Source organism: Cygnus atratus, chromosome 1 (assembly GCF_013377495.2).
Source record: "Cygnus atratus isolate AKBS03 ecotype Queensland, Australia chromosome 1, CAtr_DNAZoo_HiC_assembly, whole genome shotgun sequence".
Lineage (NCBI taxonomy): Eukaryota > Metazoa > Chordata > Aves > Anseriformes > Anatidae > Cygnus > Cygnus atratus.
The window spans coordinates 4440013-4457767 of record NC_066362.1 but is presented as its reverse complement, the minus strand read 5'-3'; the positions used below and the strand labels follow the sequence as shown (position 1 = coordinate 4457767).

Genomic DNA, 17755 nt, shown 5'->3' with positions numbered 1-17755 from the left:
GGTACGTTACAAGTTCCATAGGGTGGAGAACTACCTACAATAGCTGCTTGAGGCAGGCAGTGTGTGTTGGGGCCAATGGAGTTTAAACAGCACGCTTCTTGACCTGCAGCCAAAATTGGATTCTGGCTGGAGGAACAAGGGAAAGGATTAAGAGAATAGCAGGAAGGTAACAGTGCTGCCGGGGATTCTTTTCCTGGATTTTTTTAAAGAATGGTCTGGTTTATTAAGTGCTGTCACCAACTTATTTTTAGTTAACATACCAGCTATAGTAGAATCCACATAATCAGTCTTCTCCATCACCTTTTTTTCAGGGCTTCTAATAATATCAATATGCAATTTATCTGCATATAGACAGCCAAGTCGGATGTTACTCGTGGGGTTTCTGGGGTGCCAACCTGAGTGTGTGCAGATATGAGTTGGTGGTTACTGTTTTGGTTTTCCAGAGCCTTTTCCTTTGTTCATATTTCCATTGTCTCCCTGCTCTGCTGTGAATGCTAAATGAGTAACATTATTTTTAAATTTTTTTTTGTCACATTTTGTACAATATTTTTAAGGCTTTTCAGGAATAAAAGTAAACCTTTATTAGGTGAGTGTATTCCGTATCAGCCTTTTAAACACATGGGACGGCGCTCTGTTGGTTCATAGCCACTGAAGAGCACAGTGAAGTGCGTCCAACTGCTGTAACTGCCTCACTTGTGGAAAAGAAAGATGCAAGTCTTTCTTTTACAGGCAAGCTACAACCCAGGCAAACTACAAACCATCACCTTATGGTTCAGTCTGCCTCTGATTACACTGTGTGGGTCTGGAACCTGAGGGCAAGAAAACTGACACCCCTGTACCTTCCAGAGCAGATCTTAGCTGTGGGGAGCTGCTGTGTTTGATGCTGTGTGGCTTTTGGGGGAAGCTGAGATGTAGGAAGCTGGGACGGGTGAGAAGAGAACCATCTGGTCTGCTCATCTGGGAAGAGTAGAACTTTTTTGCCATGCTAACACAACAATTTTCTGTGTTTGAGCAAAAATCCTTTCATGAGACTTGATTTTTTTTTTTCTTAGAAGAGGTACTCAGCACCTTCCTTAGTGGGCTGAGGGTTGCGTAGGGCAAGATGCTGTTGTGATGTCACATTCAGTGATGTGACATCAGTCACATTGCAGTCTAAAGTTCAGGGTCAGTAGCAGCAAAATCACCATTTCTTGTCCCTTTCTTTGCCTCAAAGAACCATGATGCGTGGTTTCCAGGGGACCCCTGCAGGAAGGCTGAAAGACTGCAGAGGCTCAGTGAAACAAGCTGCTGTCTGGAATGACCTCCCACAGGAGAACCAAATGGCTTTCCAGGGATTCCAGACATAACTGCAAGTCAAGCAGTAATGCAGTATCTAAAGAATGGAGAATCATGCAGAAAGGATCTGAAGACAGAAGACTGACTGTAAATTCATGCGGTTTGAGCAACCTGGATTGTGTAAACAGCTCTGCCTTTTCTCAAAGGACAGGTTCTGAGTAAGAAGAGGCATGTAAGAGACTAATGAGGATAAATAAAAAAACTGAACAGCTTTTCTGTCACTGAAAATAATTGCACCTGACATTCTAGAGCCTGAAACGTTAGAGTGAATATAATAGGAAAGTTGAGTTGTGTGGAGTTGAACAGAGAATGATTATTCACTGCTTTTCACATACAGGCCAGGAAATGGTAGAACTAATCCGCCTGGAAGAGAAGCTTTTAGTCCTGTTGGTGATTTCTGTATCGTCTGAATTCTAGGCTCTTTATCTGACTTTATCAGTTTTATATCTGGGTATGAACTTCACTGTGACGTTGAAATTTTTACCAAAACCAAACAAAGTTTGGAAGATATTTTGGGCTCACCTAATTTATTTCCCTGCAATATGGCAGCATCAGCCATTTCAATGACATTTCTGACCACTGGTTAACTCATCCTTAAAGACTGAACTCATCCTTAAAGACTGGAGACTCTTTGGGGTACCTATTTCAGACCCCTTGTTCCTTTTGTATTAATTAGTCCAGCAGTCCTTGAACTTATATTTTCCCAGTGCTTTGACAAGGCAAGAGCTTAAGTTCTGTAGCGTGGCTAACACCCACAGCCAGTGTAGAAGTCACAATGCTGATACATGTCTACTATGAAATGTATATTACAAAGTAGATAATATTTTTAATGGAGTTTAATATCCACCAAATCAAACACGGTAAGTACAAGATACCTACTACAATCCAGCACGTCACCATATTACAGATTTATTTATTTTTAACAGAAAAGGGAGTTACATTTGAAACACTTGGAAACACTGATCATTTATAAAAGAATTGGTGAAGTCACCTTTGGTCAATCCGGCTTGGCAGGCTGACAACTACTGTTCTGGGTGTGTAGGAGCAGAGAAGAATTTTTTGTAATATACTGGTTTAGTGCTTGAGCATTCACGGTTTCTTCAAAAAGCTGTACAGGTGGGGGACGAGGTAATCTTTGTAATGGCCGTCTATGAAACCTTTCCCGCTGTTGTGCACAAACCAGCACTGCACGTTAGTCCCAAACATGCGATCTGTCCTGTAGTCCTTCTGCAGTCCCCTGTGAGGAAGAGGCCACCCAAAATGAAGGTCAGGGTATGACAAGTAGATGAGAAGACATTAATCCTGCTTGCTCATGGCACTGCAAAGTGGTGACTTGTGTGCCTTCACTGGCAGAGAGGAAACCACAAATGCAATGAATTTTATGGCTCTGTGACTGCGTGGGCCTTTTGTGGGCATCCCAGGCACTTTTACACAGCCTATCCAAGGTCAGGTTCTGAGAGCAGCTATACGGCCAGGACTGCTCTTGCCCAGGTACAAATACAAAAGAACCCAACTTGCATTACTGCCCTGAGTGTCTTGCCAAAAGCTAAAGCCAGATTATTTGTTAGCAGAGGGAAAACAGGGATTTTTTTTTTTCCCCCTCAAGATCCTTAAAAGTTATTAAGCCTGCAGTCAGTGATGTCATTAAAAAGAAAAGAAAGATTTGGAAAGAGCAATAAAGCACGTTATGTCTACCTGGTAACAGTGAGCTTGTTTCCTTTCACTTCCATGGTGGCTTGTGGTTTCTCTGGTATTTGCCCAGGTCTTTGGTGGTGGATATACACTTCTGGTTCAGATGCAAACTGACCTGATCAAAGAGAGATTCAAAGCTCTTTGCATGTCCTAACTTTCGTGACTGTAATGTAAGCTGCTGCTGGGCACTTCTGAAAATCCAAGCTAGCTGCAGCAGGCAAACCACTCTGGCATGGATCATTGTGTCTCCAGCTCTATAGGATCACCCACGCGGGGGGGGTAAAAAGCCCTGCTTTTGAGCCAGCAAACCTCTACTGAAGCAGACTGGAGCTGTGAAGGGAAAACCACCTCTGCTGCACTGGGTTCCCACATCTTAAAAGGAGCCCTGGGTGGGTCCAGGGCTTGGAGGGCTCTTTTTCCCTGTGGATTGAGCCCTTGGCTTTTGTTTTATGCTCTTGCCAGAAAAGGGAGAGCTGAATTACAAGCTTTTGCACAGACATCTCAGAAAGAGGATTTGAGGCATTTGATTCAGGCTTATTATCGCTTCACAACAGATTAGCCAGGCTGGGAAAGCCCTGTGACAACATCACCAAGGCTAGCAGGCCTTTTATGAAAACACCTTCCGCAGCCAGGATGAGGAATTATCTCCTGGCCCCTGATGTCCCACAGTGTCTTTGGACATTACAGGAATTTCCTAGTTGAATGTTTTTCACACCTTCCCCATCAGGACACAGAGATGGGTCATTCACTCAAAGGTCTAGCAAAAACCCTTGCTAGCATCCTCTTCATCCCAGCACCCAGCACCCAGCCCTTACCTATCAGCCCATGTGCTTCAGGAGATAACTGGTTTTCAGGGGGGATGTAGATTCCCAGGAAGTCAACGTTAACTGGGTGATTCTTCCACACACGGTGCAGCAGAACCATGAAGGACATTTCCTCGCCCACGGTGATAGTGACGTTGCTTTCCTTCTTCACCGATATGAGAAGTCTAGCAGAGACAAAATAAAAATATGGCTCAGTTCAGCTGCCCACACGTAAGCTCTCAGGCCCCTTGAGATGCTTTGGGGCATCCAAAGCTAATGCACGGGGCTGGCAGATAGGACAGGCCCCAGGAGAAACCCATAGCCCTGGGAGAAGCCCCAGAGGTTTGACAGGACAGTGTCTAATAGGATACTTCATGTCCATCTTCAGGCAAACAAATCCTGCCCTACAAATCAAAGCTGTCACAAAGAATGGAGATTTAAGAAGCGAACCCGCTGCCTACACAGGTGTCCAGTGCTGGAGGGCGTCCAGTTTTGCTGCCAGCTGTTAATCTGCAGATGAAGGTCTCCTGGATGTTGTGAGTCATCTCCCATCTATCTGTGTATATCAGGAGCCCCTTGTGTACCTCAAATAACATGAGGTGCTTACGTTCAGGCAACTGAATCTTGGTTTTCGTTAATACAGTCAGCAGCAGGGAGAGAAATTCATCTATTCATATTTATTCTTAATGAATTTAATCACTCTCTTGGCCATGCTGCCTAATCTTCGTTAAATTCATAACCTTCATATTGAGACCTCAGATGTCTAGCTAAGATGCACACACCCAACTGTAGGCACCTTGCAGCCCAGATCCCACCCATGGGTGGGAAAACCCAATGTTGTGTTGCAAACAGTCTTCACGGGGCAGCCAACAAATGCTCATCAACTTACTGTTTCCGAATGATGTGTCCTGTGTCAGACCAGGTCAGCGCGATGCTGTAAGATCCATCCTTCAGTGTTATTTTTTCTGTGTTGATCTCCACTTTCAGGCCTTTGTTTTTGAAATAAAACCCAATTTTGCCAAAGTAGGTGTTGAGTTTCTTATTTTCTGCCTTCTTGGCCCCGATTAGCTGCCCATTGACAACAACTCCTGTGAAGAGCAGAGCAGGAGATGTTGCCTAAGTGTTGGAGCACAACCTAGAGACTTGCGATTCTGCTCTCAGCAGGGAGTTCCATGGGATCAGCAGAAGTGGGGCCCCCCTCTGACCCCTCCTCCTAACAAACAAAGAATTTATCAGATCACCTCCTGATGCTACTATTCACCCCTGGCATATTAATTTGGTGGGAATCCATGCTAGATGTTGCTGGTATTATGAGTCAATTCATAAGCCATTCAGTCCCTTGTGTGACAGGTGAGGGGGACAGGCAGTGGAGGGATTTCCCAAACATTTTCATCCTTCTGAAGAAAAGCAACCACTGCCATGCTTCAATAAGCAAACCCTGATTGTTGGGAAGGCGAGCATACGAAGACAAGAAGATTCACTCTAAACTGTTTTAAGCCACCACCATTTGGAGAATGCAAGCAGAAAATTGGATGCCAGGAGCCAGGTTCTACCTCTGCTTGCAGTGGAAGTACCCCAGAAACTTGTGCCTCTGCTTTAATGTGGATCGGGAGTGACGTTAATGATATGTAAGTCATTTGTGTTTAATGAGGGCAAGCAACAAGGCAAAAATCACAGAACAATTTGTGTTCTGAACGAATTTCTGGAGCGCTATAGTCCAATCCCCTATTCAAAGCAGGTCCAGCTAGATTGGGTTGCACAGGGTCTTGTTCAGTTTAGTGTATTATATCTTTAATGATGGAGATTTCCTCACCTATCTTGCCCCCTTTACAGTATCTGGCCACCCTTATGGTGAGTTTTTCCTCGTATCTAATCTCTAATGTGAACTTGATATGTTGCAACTGGTTTCTCTTGCTTCTTGTGCTTTTGCTATGCAACTCTGAGAACTGTCTGGCTACATCTTTACCTTCTGATTAGGTGGTTGTAGACAGCAACAAGATTCATCTTGAGACCTTGAGTACCAGCTCAAAGCTGGTATCGACCAGCCCGTTCTGTCAGCCCCTCTCTGTACATCCTGTGTTCCAGTCCCATAAACATCTCTGTGGCCACCACCAACTTTGGTCCAGTTTATCAATGTCTTTTTTTGTACCGGCAACCCTCAAATTGGACACAATAATCCAGATGTGGAGGGACATAACCACTTCCCTCAATCTGATGGCCATGCTCCTGTCACCATGCATCTGCCTTGTAGATATTTTCCCTGTTCCCTTTCAATACCTTACAGACCTGAGGGATGAAAAGTGTGACGTAATGTAAACCGTACTTTTAATTCCCTTACCAGTACCACGATCAGAAACCAAGTTGAGGATATCTCCAGGCTCCGAGTTGATATTAAAGCAGATGTTCCTCTGGCTCTTGGGCATGTATATGATGAAATGTGGGTCGTTGTCCACTGAAACACAAAGAAAAGAAAGAGGTGTGATAAGCAGGCCAATACCTGTCCTGGAGGACACAAGCACTGCTCAGCTCTTGGTGGTTTGGTGCTGGTTGGCATCTGACCATCTCCCTGTCAACATTCAGAGACATCCATCCCTCTGCTCATTGCCTACGGGGATATCCTTGCCAGCTTCCATTCATTTACTGGTGTTCCTCATGTTTTGGAATCATTTAGCTCTTCCTGTGCACTTGGCAAATCCTAGACCCTTGGCCAGGATTCTCTTCACAGAAAGTGGTAACAGGTAACTTTCAGGGGATGAAGGAGCTTTTGAATGTATTGAATCTTTTGATTATATTGAACCTCTTGAATAGAGTCCTCAATCTTTTTTCATTATTCTTACCAACTCCTTTATCTTCTTCAGCTTGATTCCAGGCTGATCAACATTTCCCAGAACACAAAGAATTTCCAGTGCAAAATACTTGTGTAAGATGGGCAGGTAACTTTGCCTCACTCCCCTTCTTTTCCAAGTAGTTTCTTGACTATCTCTAAGTCTTAAATTAACCTTTGATCTATGCTGGGGAGGGGTTTGATAGCTCTTTGTTTGATAGCTATGTAGATACACCCATTCACACATGGGTGTAGTCACAGAGTTATTGTAGTAATACCGCTTTTATAGACAGTGGTTTTCCCAGCTGGTTTGTGTAAGAAGGCACTGAACTGTGGCAAAGGCCCAAGTGTTAACAGGATCCATCCATCAGCAGTGCATTCAGAGATTTTTATCTACCACAGAGCATTCATGCTGTCATTTACAATGGCAGTAACTTTACGTTGGCTTTGCTGCTGCAGTGAAGCTGCTTGCATGCTCAGTGAAAGCCTCAGCCTCGGGGAAGCATGCAGCAGCAGATGGGATCACTGGAATCCTATTAGGGTCTAAACTAGTCTCCCTCTTGTAATTTAGGTCATGTTTTTACAGATTCATTTATTCCAAGTCAAAAAGACTCAGTATTTTAGAAAGAAAAGCTTAATCATTGGGTGCTACATGGATTTGCAAGAATTTGATGGAGGTGGCTGTGATCTGGGACACCCATGGTTGTGCCATGCACAGACCTTCAGCAAGGGCTGTATCAAGTGCCTTTCATGCTGATGTTCTCTGCAACAGTTGTAGAGTAGCTTCATCAGCTAGTCACAGCAGTTGATTTATTCTCTTGTGCACTAGCTCTTAAATGAAGATACAGCTTGTATACAGTACAGAAAACTCAACAAGGAAAAATAGGACAGCCGATAGACACCTTCATCATCAGTGGTCCTGTCTGAGGCAGGCCCCATTGCTAAATTGCTGTGTTTCATTTTACTTCATTCCAGTTGCCCCAGCTGCAGTTTAAGAGCTGGTTTAAATCATTCATGGATCCTCAGCATCGTGTCACCGAAGCTGAAATTCCCAAAGTGCCCAACAACTATGATTTTCTTTATTTGTTTATTGGGTAATGAGTGTTGTTGTCTGGTGCTTCTCTGCAGAGAAGCTTTTACCTCTGTTTTTATATGGTAGCTTTTACCTCTGTTTATGCTCACAGCAGACACAGGAGGACTCCTTTGCTCAGGCATGAAGCTGACTGGTACAGCTGTGACATTGGCCCAGGCTGGGATACCTTTATTATTATTAGGTGCGTTTGGAGTTAATCCCAAAGTGCCTGTTAAACGACAGTCATAATTAGATTTTTGTTAGTACAGACATTTTAACAGCATAATTTTTAAAGTAATGCAGTGGATCAGAGCCCGATGTTGCTATACCAATGTAAAGCAAGCACAACACTATTACTACAGGCAGATTTATTTACAATTAGGATGGGTTTGCTCCAGCACCACCACCAGAGAAACATGACCTGCTTACCAGTGCAATGAAACTACACATAAACTATTGGTGAAAAATGCAGCCTGACATTTTAACTCTTATCGAATAGGCTCCACTTCAGCAAGGCCCTCAAAGCAATGCCTTGAGTGTTCTTCCAAATGAAAAACTGCATGTTTAAAATCTAGCACGCAGTAAAAAAGCTGTGCTGACTTCGGTCCTGAGTCTGGGGTGCCTGAAAATAGGTATGACTATTTCTGCATGCCCTAGGACAGCCCACGTGCATAAAGGACTGCAAATAAGTGCAAGCATTTAAAAGGTAATCCCCTGCATGTGCCATTCTGCTAGAAGTTTCTCTCCTTTTGCCATAAAGAAGAGAAAGTAATGTGTCACCTCTCTCCCACTCAGTTCATAAAGCAATGTGATCTTAGACGACCCTTGAGACTTGGTTTTAATATGCTGGGCAAGAGCGAGAGCAGGGCACATGTTCTCATCAGTGAGCCATGCTCTGAAGGGTGCAGGGGGGAAAGGAATTTGAGGGACAACAGCAGGACAATCACACCTTAAACCTGCATGGTCACATCTTCCAAACATCTCTCAGCATCCTCTCCCTTGAACCCTAATGCAGATGCTGGGTCATTTTTACTCAGCCAGAGTTATTTCTATTAGCACAGTCACACATGAAGCCAGCGCAGATAACAATGGAATTAAAACCTGGTCAGAACCGTGGGAGTTTCCAAGCCATATTAACCTCACAGACTGTTAGGCTCTGAAGAAAACTCTCCTATGCACAGCCCAGTTTTGCAATAAGGCGGTTCTGATAAAAGAACAGTTAACCAATCCTTTGAAAAGTGAGTTATTTTGGTAGAAGCTACTGAGTCAGTCTATGCAGACAGTGCAGCTCTAATGAGAGTTGTATAGGGACAGACAGAAAAGTCTGCTTCAGATTATACATATGCTTGTATACATAAACTTTTTGGTAGAGCCTGCATGTTTTGCACAATCACAAACACAGGTTTACTTTGATATAACTTTGATGAGTTCTGTCCTCTGCTACGGTTCAGGAGTGCAGATGTTTTGACCCTAATTTCAGTGTTGTTAAGTTTTGACTATTCTGTCACATGCTGAAAGACCCAAGGACCTAATGATAAAATCACTTAAGTCCTTTGCATCTTCTAAATCAAAATAAACATGATCTGAATGTCAGCTGGTGCCATCTGTAATGAATTCCCACCGTAATACATGCCAGCTCTCTGCTGAACTGTTAGATTGCCGTGAGTTGTAGCACCCAGTAACAAACATTTCATTTCTCTTTGGGTCTCAGCTGCACACTTTAAAATTGAAAATACACATAGTTGAACTAGAAATTCACAACTGGCAGACATAAAAACCTCATTTCACCGAGTCAGCATCAGGACATCTTTACAGGTAACCAGGAGTGTGAGGACTGAGCATGCTGGATGTGCCTGAAGTTTCCACAAAGTCACAATCACTTTCAGTGTGAAATGCTGGATGGATGATGCTGCCTGTTGCCCTTACGCAGGTTGTTTCTTCCCTTCGCAGCCAATCGTAAACTCCCCCACTCATTAATAAATTGTAAATCACCAGACTTAGATGCCCAAGGAGTTGATCTTTTACTTTCTTTACTTTTTTTTTCCTTCTACTTTTTTACTGGCAGTGTTTTCCTAACAGCAACAGTTGTGGTTTTTCAAGTCGCTGGCTGATGAGGGTGCAAAATAGCTGCTGTTAAGTTCCGCAGGGAGCACATGGATGGACGGGGATGACCCACAGGTGACAACAGCCATTGCTTTGTGACTGGCTCTGTCATCTAATGCCAGAACAACCCAACCCCACCTTGTTTGGCTAGTCCTAAGGTTACTGTAAGGAGGAACATTTATTGAAGTGATGGATTTAAAGGAGTAATCCAGAAGTTTAATTAATAAGGGATTCTATATTGTTAGGACAACTCAGATTCCACATATGCTTGTGGCTGATTGCTAACAACCTTGGGAAACTTCCAAGATATGAAAGTGGTGATAAGACACAGTTTGGCCAATTCTACAGCTTGATTCAGTGTGAGGAACTAGACTTATCTGCCTCAGTAACAAGACGTTCAATCTGTGACATAGCTGGTTTACCACAAAGTTCATCACTGCAACGTCAGCACATGCAGCCCTCACTGAATTCAAAGACTCCAAAGAGCACTTGTGCAACAGGATGCTCTTAGAGTCGCTGAAGCTTTGGTCAGCCTTCCCTGAAAATACAGGCTGTCCTAAAAGTACAAATACTGTGACTGAACAATGAACACAGTTGTTTTTAAAAATATAAGGAGAACAAATCAAAAATGAGAGGTACAGTAATGGACAGACTGAGACACTGACCTGAGCAGCAGCCCCTTCTGGGGTCTTTGGGCTGGTCTGCCAGCATTATCTCGTCTTTCTCAGAGTTCTCAATCAGCATGGCTGTGAAGGGGGTGACAATATGATGGTCAAGGGACATCTGCAGGATGGACTTCGTGATGTTCCTCTTCAAAGCTGCAGTGGGGGCTGTGTTTCTGGGTGGGAAATAAAACAGAAGGCATAGTTAGTAGCTCTGCATGCCAACTGCTGTGATTATGCCTCCACAGAGCAATCACAGAACCAAGCTGATAGGATCCAGAGGTTGCAAGAAGGCAAAGCTGAGGGCCTATACGAACACAGTCTAAATAAGAAGACTATTCTTAGTTTCTTTGGCCTTTGGGCTGGACTCAGAGAAGCCCAGTCCCATCTTTTGATCTCAACAGAAGACCTCATTCTGCTTTAGGTGGGATTCATCAGACTTCCTAAGGTCAATGGGCTTCATCCTGAAACTGTCTGTAGCTCTTACTCAGGCTCTGAAAGGCAAATTAATTTCATTCACTCATCCCCACCGCTGCATCTAAGCCTTATTCCTCTAATTAATTGCTCTCAAACCCTATTGCCTGATATCTGTGAGTGCTAACAATAGGAGTGTGAGGGGCTGAAGGTATCACCTACCTTTATTTTGATTTGTTTATCTTACCCATGTGAAGCCCATCTCCCTGTGGTCCCAGAGAGGACCAGATTGCTCTCCAGCTTCCCTTCCCTCCCACCACTGATCACGTTTCTCTTCACCTCTCTGCCAGCATCTGGTTGACAGTCAGATAGGCCCACAGCTTCTTAGTGAATTCAGGATCTGCATATTTGTCTTTCTTCATGAAACCATCCAGCTCTTCAACATCTCGCAGGGTTTCCATGACAAGCTCTGCATTTGCCTATGGAATAAATGAGAAATGAGGATGATGGAGGGTGAGCTGGGTGAATGGGGTGGCTCTGAGGCCCCCTCCTTGTCACCTCTTGACATGGGTGGCATTAAAGATCTACTCTGACTCCATCCATGGTTACTTCTAGATGAGAAAGTCCCAGCAGTGTTGGCCTGATGGCCATGGGGAGGGGAGCTATGGCAAGATGGTCTTCTGTTAAAGATGCTTTTAGTGACAGTGGATTAAAATAGGTAAAGCAGCTGTTAGCAGTAGCCAAAGAGGGTGCTACCATGTACCAAAATAAGAAGCAGCTTTTCCTCTGCTCTTAACAGAGCTCTGCTATCAGAGATTTACAAATTTTCTCAGTGCTTAACAGAGCTCCTCAGGCTTTTTCATGTCCAATTCCTCCTGAGCAACAGAAGCCAAATTCTCCTTTCTCCCACAGGTCCTTGAGCAGCACTATATTTTGGTTGGGAAGGAGATTGAACGTGCTTGATTTTTGCAACAAATAACAAATGATGACTCCCTAGCCCTGTAAGAGTGTGGATATTTTGACTCTCCTCATGAAGAACGAGCCAGGTGTAGTATTTCCTCCCAACCCCATTCTGCTCCATGAGGAAGAGCAGCCCTGAAACACGGGGAAAGTCTCATTGCACATGCCATAAGGCAGAGCATATAAGGCCAGCACTAGGACATCACCCTGTAGAGCCACCAGCTTGAACTGGGAGGTTCAACAGCAGGAGGTTCAGCCTTACAAAGAGTTACCTCAGGGAATCTCCCCCTGCACCTCCACAAGGCACGAAGGAGGACTCCATAGTCTTAGAGCAAAATTCTGTTTTGCAAAAGGAGACTGTATGGACGAGTGAATAAACCAGCCCAAACCCCAGGAGCAGGTATCCTAGAGAGAGCCTCACTCACTGCTGTCGCTGTGACGATGCTTTCCAAGTGCTGCAGGTTCTCCGTGTCCACCTTCCCAGCCACCACGATCTCTGAGCCACCAAAGTAGTTGTGAAAGCTGCTTTGGGTGACGTCTGACACCGACTCCTGTGGGTAGTTGAACTGAATCTTCTTCAAGAGCGGCGTGGAGACCTGGTTGTAGAATTTCTGAGATGGGAGGAGACAGAGAAGTGAGTCCAAAGCAACCCTCCTACATGTGCCTTTCCTACTGAAAGGAGAGCAGGTGACAAAACTGGGAGCCTTGGTGGACAAGGGGGACTTTCCCTGTCCCAATGAATGCAGAGTCCTTTATAGTTAAGCCTTAGCACATCTGTATGTGGGTATGGCACGGAGGTCTGGCCCACGTTCTGTGGAAGTCAAAGGATGGTCATAAGCCCACGGGCTATTATTACAGAACCTGTTTTCTGCCTACAACTTGACCATAGGTCTATATGGGCCTACATCAATTAACAGGTTGGTCAGCTCTTGGCTATTGTGTAAGACACATAGCTGCTTCCCACCTAATTCTTGCCCAAAATTAAGTCTCTGTCTCACTTTTGTTCACTTCTGACTGTCTACCCTTTGCTGATCCCGTTGTACTTGGCTGATGTGAACCAGGATCTGCACACAGCTGGAGTCAGCATATGGGACCACAGAGGGAAAACAGGTACCCATACAATGCCACGGGTAGCAGCCATCTCCTACTAAGGGGCTGCAACAGAGCTCCCAGAGCTGAGAACTTAGTGCAGTGTGTCCTGTCACACCTGTCCTGGGAAAGAAGCAGTATGGGAGGTCTGACGAAACCAGTGAATTGAAACGGAATAAGGGTACAAAGAACAAGGAAATAACAGTTTGTTCCTGTTCACAGACTTGTAGCTGGAGCCTCCTAGAACTGTACACTTTCTTATATTGGTAAATTTTGGATTAGCATTTAATATTTGTGTTTGGATATTTTCTCGCACTGAAGTGGCCTGAGGTAAAATCCAGGCCTTAATTTTAATGCAGGAGATCTATTTTTGGTTAGGACTGTTTTATAGTATATAAATCCTACACTGAGCAATACAGTAAATATGCATTATAGATGCTATAAAAATTGTAACTAGGAGCACTGAGCTGTTAGAAAAAACTGGGTCCTTGGTTTCAGAGGCAATGGGCAAGAAATGCACCTTCATTTGGGTAGAGGTCTCCTGATTTCCAAAAATCCTCTGGGCCATGCCACGGTTGTCAGTTGCAATTCTCTGCAGGAAATCATAATCTACATCAAACCCAATTCCGAGGCAGAAGAGAGAGAATTCATCCTTTATGCTCTGCTTCACATTCTTCTGGATCGTAGTCAGCTTGAGCTCACCTTTGAGACACACAAAGAATGACATCCATATGAGCAATGGTGGAAGTGAGAGTGTCTCTTGCAGTGTCTCTGGTTTTCTCTTAATTATAAGGAGAGTCTAGACAGCGAGCTCAGACGACAAGCCTCCATAAAATAAAGTCAGATAAACCCTGTCTACAGTGACATTTGGGCTTCTCCCAGTGGAGATTAACAAACCATTTCCACTGAAGACAATTCCTTCGAACTATCTTTTGGTATATGATGATATATTCTTTGTGTATTCAGGGCTTTTACTAACTTCCCAGGGAGTCTGCCATTGCAAAGCATCTAGGCTTCTCCCAGAACTCCTGCTTTAAGCTCTCTGCAGACTAAGACATCTTCATATAGGTTTGGTTTGTCACATTTACTACGTCTTATGCCACCATTGGCACAGTTAAAAACAAAAACAACTTACTAAAACAAAACAAAAACATTTTATTTTTTTTTAACTTATTTTGAATGGCAGTTTGTCTAATGGGCTGGCATCTTGCACTGATGGATTACTTCTGGACTGTGTCAAATTCAACCCAAATTAATTTGCTTTCTGCCTTATTTTCCTGATTTCAATGTTACACTTGGGACTGTATAGATCTGTGTGGGCTGAGATCACTGGAAGAGGAAATTTTCTCTAAGGTTGTTGTGCTTACCTCTCCTATAGGACTCATGCATCTCTGTAGTTGCAAGAATAACCTGCATAACATAACCTGCATAACATAACCTGCTCGTCTTTTGAAAATTTCTGTACTAAGCCCCATGGCATCTCTAGCACTTGGCAAAAGAGCAGTGAGCCATTGCAAGAAAGGGGAACAAATTTTTTTTTAACTTACTGTCAGAGTGTCTATGTGCTGCATGCATTTGTTAGGCTAATTCCACTGGCCTTTCTTCTCACTTAAAGCAGGATCCTTACCTACTGTTGGGTCTCCATCAGAAACCAGTACTATCATGGAGACTGAGTTAGGGTCTAACATGCCTAAGTTTTGGGCTTCATTCAGGATGAACGTGGCTCGGAGAAGAGCTTCATTAATATTTGTGCCTGTCAAAGACATAATGAAGAAAACAGGTTTGATTCTTTTTGAGTCTCTTGTCAAATCCAGATCACTTCTGAGATACTAATGGAATTAATTAGCATGGACAAAGACCTGAGATCAAGGCAGCAAACCCCCTCCTCTGTTATGCTTTTGGTACATCTGCTAGCACTCTGGTTCCCTGAGGAAACAGAAGCTGAAAGGTGTTGCATGTGGGTCATTGTGTTAAACAGACCTTCTCCATTTTCCTCATTCATAGTTATACCATTTATTGAAATTGACAGAATCAGCCAGGCTTTACATCTCTAGTAGAAACAGCAACGTAATTCATCTGCTGTAATTCATCTGCTCTTGAGTTTGTTCACCAGCATGTTACTTTTTTCGTACCAAGGTATTGAAATATATGAATACTTATATGAAGGTATACACACTTGTATGTCCACACACATACACATTTTGCACCAAGTTCTATGAAGAGACCAGATGTTGATACCCTTTTTCACCCCAGGCTGTTGTCCCCAGCAGTGGGGCTCCCCCACTGCTGGTAATTCCAGTAGGACCAGAATGAAGCCTCCAAAGGCTGGAAAGGGCAACTGTCCCTGTTTACCAGAGAAGCAAATAACACACAAATCAGATGAACAGCTTGCACAGGGTGGTACTTACTAGATCATGGTGTAGTCTACAACTTACAGCCTTTGGGGACCCTGGAGTTGGGCTATGCGAGACCTTGCTTCACAAAGCCATGAGATGGCTGTGGTCTTTCATGTATATTTGGGGTCTGTAAGGCTGCAGGTAGGCCCTACAGATTAAAGATAGCTGTACTATGGTGCCATAATAAGTTAGAGGTGACATACCAGCCACAGACATACCTCATTGCTGGGGCATGGTATTGTGGCAGTGCTAACAGGGCAGAAGAAGGGTCTACAGTTCTTTTACTTCTTCCCTAAGCTCATATCTGTCACAGTTTATTCAGGGGAAGGAGATGCCATCCCATCCCTTAACACAATAAACTGGAAGCCTTTTTCTCCTTTAGCCCCAGGGCATGCTTATCCCATCTCAGGAATCAGAATTTTTGTTAAGAATACTCCACCAATCTGAAGGTTGTCTTAGATACCCATTCCTGTGATACTTCCGAGAGCACCTTGCAATCAAAACCTCATACCCCCGTTGGGATGGATTGTCTGGATGTACTTCTTAGCGTCTTCAACCTGCGCTGGGGTGGCTGAGACTAAATTATCTCTCCAGCACCGGACATTGTGGTTGAAGTCAATAAGAGAAAACTGATCGGCAGCACGGAGCTCACTCAGTATTGCCTTCATGGCCTCGATGGTCTGAAAAGAGGAAATTCAAGAGATGATAAATTTAACGTCCTGTTGTTGAAAGCATCTTCTTAATGTGGCTACAAGCAAACAGGTGCCTCTGATGAATAAGAATGTGAGTACTAGAATCCAAAATAGCATCTGCTTCGCAAATCTCTCCTTGTTTACACTTCTCTCATAAAGCAGAACTTTTCTCTAATGAAATACATGAAAAATGCAATTAGCAAGAACAAACCCATGTGTCTCAACCTATCCTTGCTTAACACCTGTTAACAAAGGGTGAGGTGAGAGAGAGAAGCAGTTTGTGAGACATCGTGGTCCAGGAGAAAGGAATTACTAGCTCATGAGATTTAGCTCTGCCCGCAATGCTGTCATTTTAGGCTGCGTAACATCTGTTTGAAGATATGTGATTTCCAGAAGTAACAATTAGCCTATATCCCAGTTCTGCAGCATTAATTTCCCCAAGGAAGCAATATGCCAAGTCTTAGTATTACGCTCTGAAACAAATTCAAATATACCTAGATCATCGCAGACAAATGTTTGTCTATCCAGTTCTTAAAAACCTTCAGTGACAGACAATCTACAACCTCCCAAACTCCCCTCTCAGCACTACAAAATTGTTTTATTTTATTTTTTAAAAATATTTAATATAAATCTTTCCTGCTGTAAATCCCTCTGGTTCCATCTTATTCTACCCTTGGTGGACATGAGTGTCAGTTGCTGGGTTTTTCTTTTGGAACAACAGATTGCATACTTGAATGCTGATTATGTCTCTCTACGTCTTTTCTTTTGCAGTCTAAACCATCATAATTTTTTTTTTTTACTCATGGGTTATGTTGTCTAAACCATTCTTACTGCTGTTCAGTGGGCAGTCAACAATTTGTCCACAACTTTTTGAAAGCAGGGATGTAGTACCTCCACTGAGACTTTCTCAGGATTTAGTAATGGAAGTTTGAAAAAAGGATGTTCAGTGTCCTTGTAAAATGCTTTGTGATATGTCAAATAACATTTTACTTTAGAGCTAAAATCGATATTCTGATGGCAATATCTCTTCCTTACAACATGAAAGGAGAATTACAAATACTGAATAAAATCATGAAGACCTTGATTCAGCAAATGTTCACCAAATTCACTGAGACTTTTGACAGAGTAAAGTGTAAAGAATCAGCCTGGTAATTCTGAGTGGCAGTCTGCCACAGAGTTGTACGGTAAAGCACATGGGAAAAGTTGGCAGGAGGTTCTTTTAGTCAAACACTTACTTGTTTCATTTTCAGTCCCCACATCGAGCCACTGACATCTATAACAAACAAAATGTTTTTGGGCAGAGGATCAAGATTTTCCGGAGCAAAAAAGTGAATAAAATAGCCATTAAAAATCTGCAAAATAAAATAAAAAGCTTCACTGTCAAGTGAGCTATGTTAAAGACGCCAGGAAACTCAATATAACAACAGAACAGAAAATGTTATTCCTCTTTATGGACCAAATCTAACTTCAAGGTCTTCACATATTTGTACCTGTAGCCTTACACCATCTATACTCCATAGTCTTTACTGTTAATCAAGGAAAGCAGAGCCCAGTTCTCGGACAACTACCATGCACTGGCACGGGGATGAATGAAAATGTTTTTAAAAAGGCTGTTCTCTCTGTAATAATTCAACCACATAACTCTGCTTCATGTTAACATAAAAATAGTGATGTTCTGTCTGTCTCCTTATAATATATTGGTGCAACTTCCAA

At 43.3% G+C, this 17755-nt stretch overlaps 1 protein-coding gene across 1 annotated transcript in view; it reads right to left on the bottom strand.

The window, feature by feature from the left end:
• Nucleotides 1–75: 75 nt before the first annotated feature.
• Nucleotides 76–17755, bottom strand: part of ITIH2 (inter-alpha-trypsin inhibitor heavy chain 2) — a 29726-nt gene continuing 12046 nt past the window's right edge. The window contains exons 9-21 of the mRNA XM_035549363.2: nt 17278–17394; nt 15862–16030; nt 14582–14707; nt 13475–13656; nt 12291–12476; nt 11245–11384; nt 10495–10667; nt 7821–7955; nt 6169–6282; nt 4720–4918; nt 3843–4015; nt 3031–3142; nt 76–2572 (exon numbers count right to left, since the gene is read on the bottom strand). Coding sequence (XP_035405256.1) covers nt 2425–2572; nt 3031–3142; nt 3843–4015; nt 4720–4918; nt 6169–6282; nt 7821–7955; nt 10495–10667; nt 11245–11384; nt 12291–12476; nt 13475–13656; nt 14582–14707; nt 15862–16030; nt 17278–17394 — 1974 coding nt within the window. The 3' untranslated portion in view covers nt 76–2424. The remainder of the gene's footprint in view (nt 2573–3030; nt 3143–3842; nt 4016–4719; nt 4919–6168; nt 6283–7820; nt 7956–10494; nt 10668–11244; nt 11385–12290; nt 12477–13474; nt 13657–14581; nt 14708–15861; nt 16031–17277; nt 17395–17755) is intronic.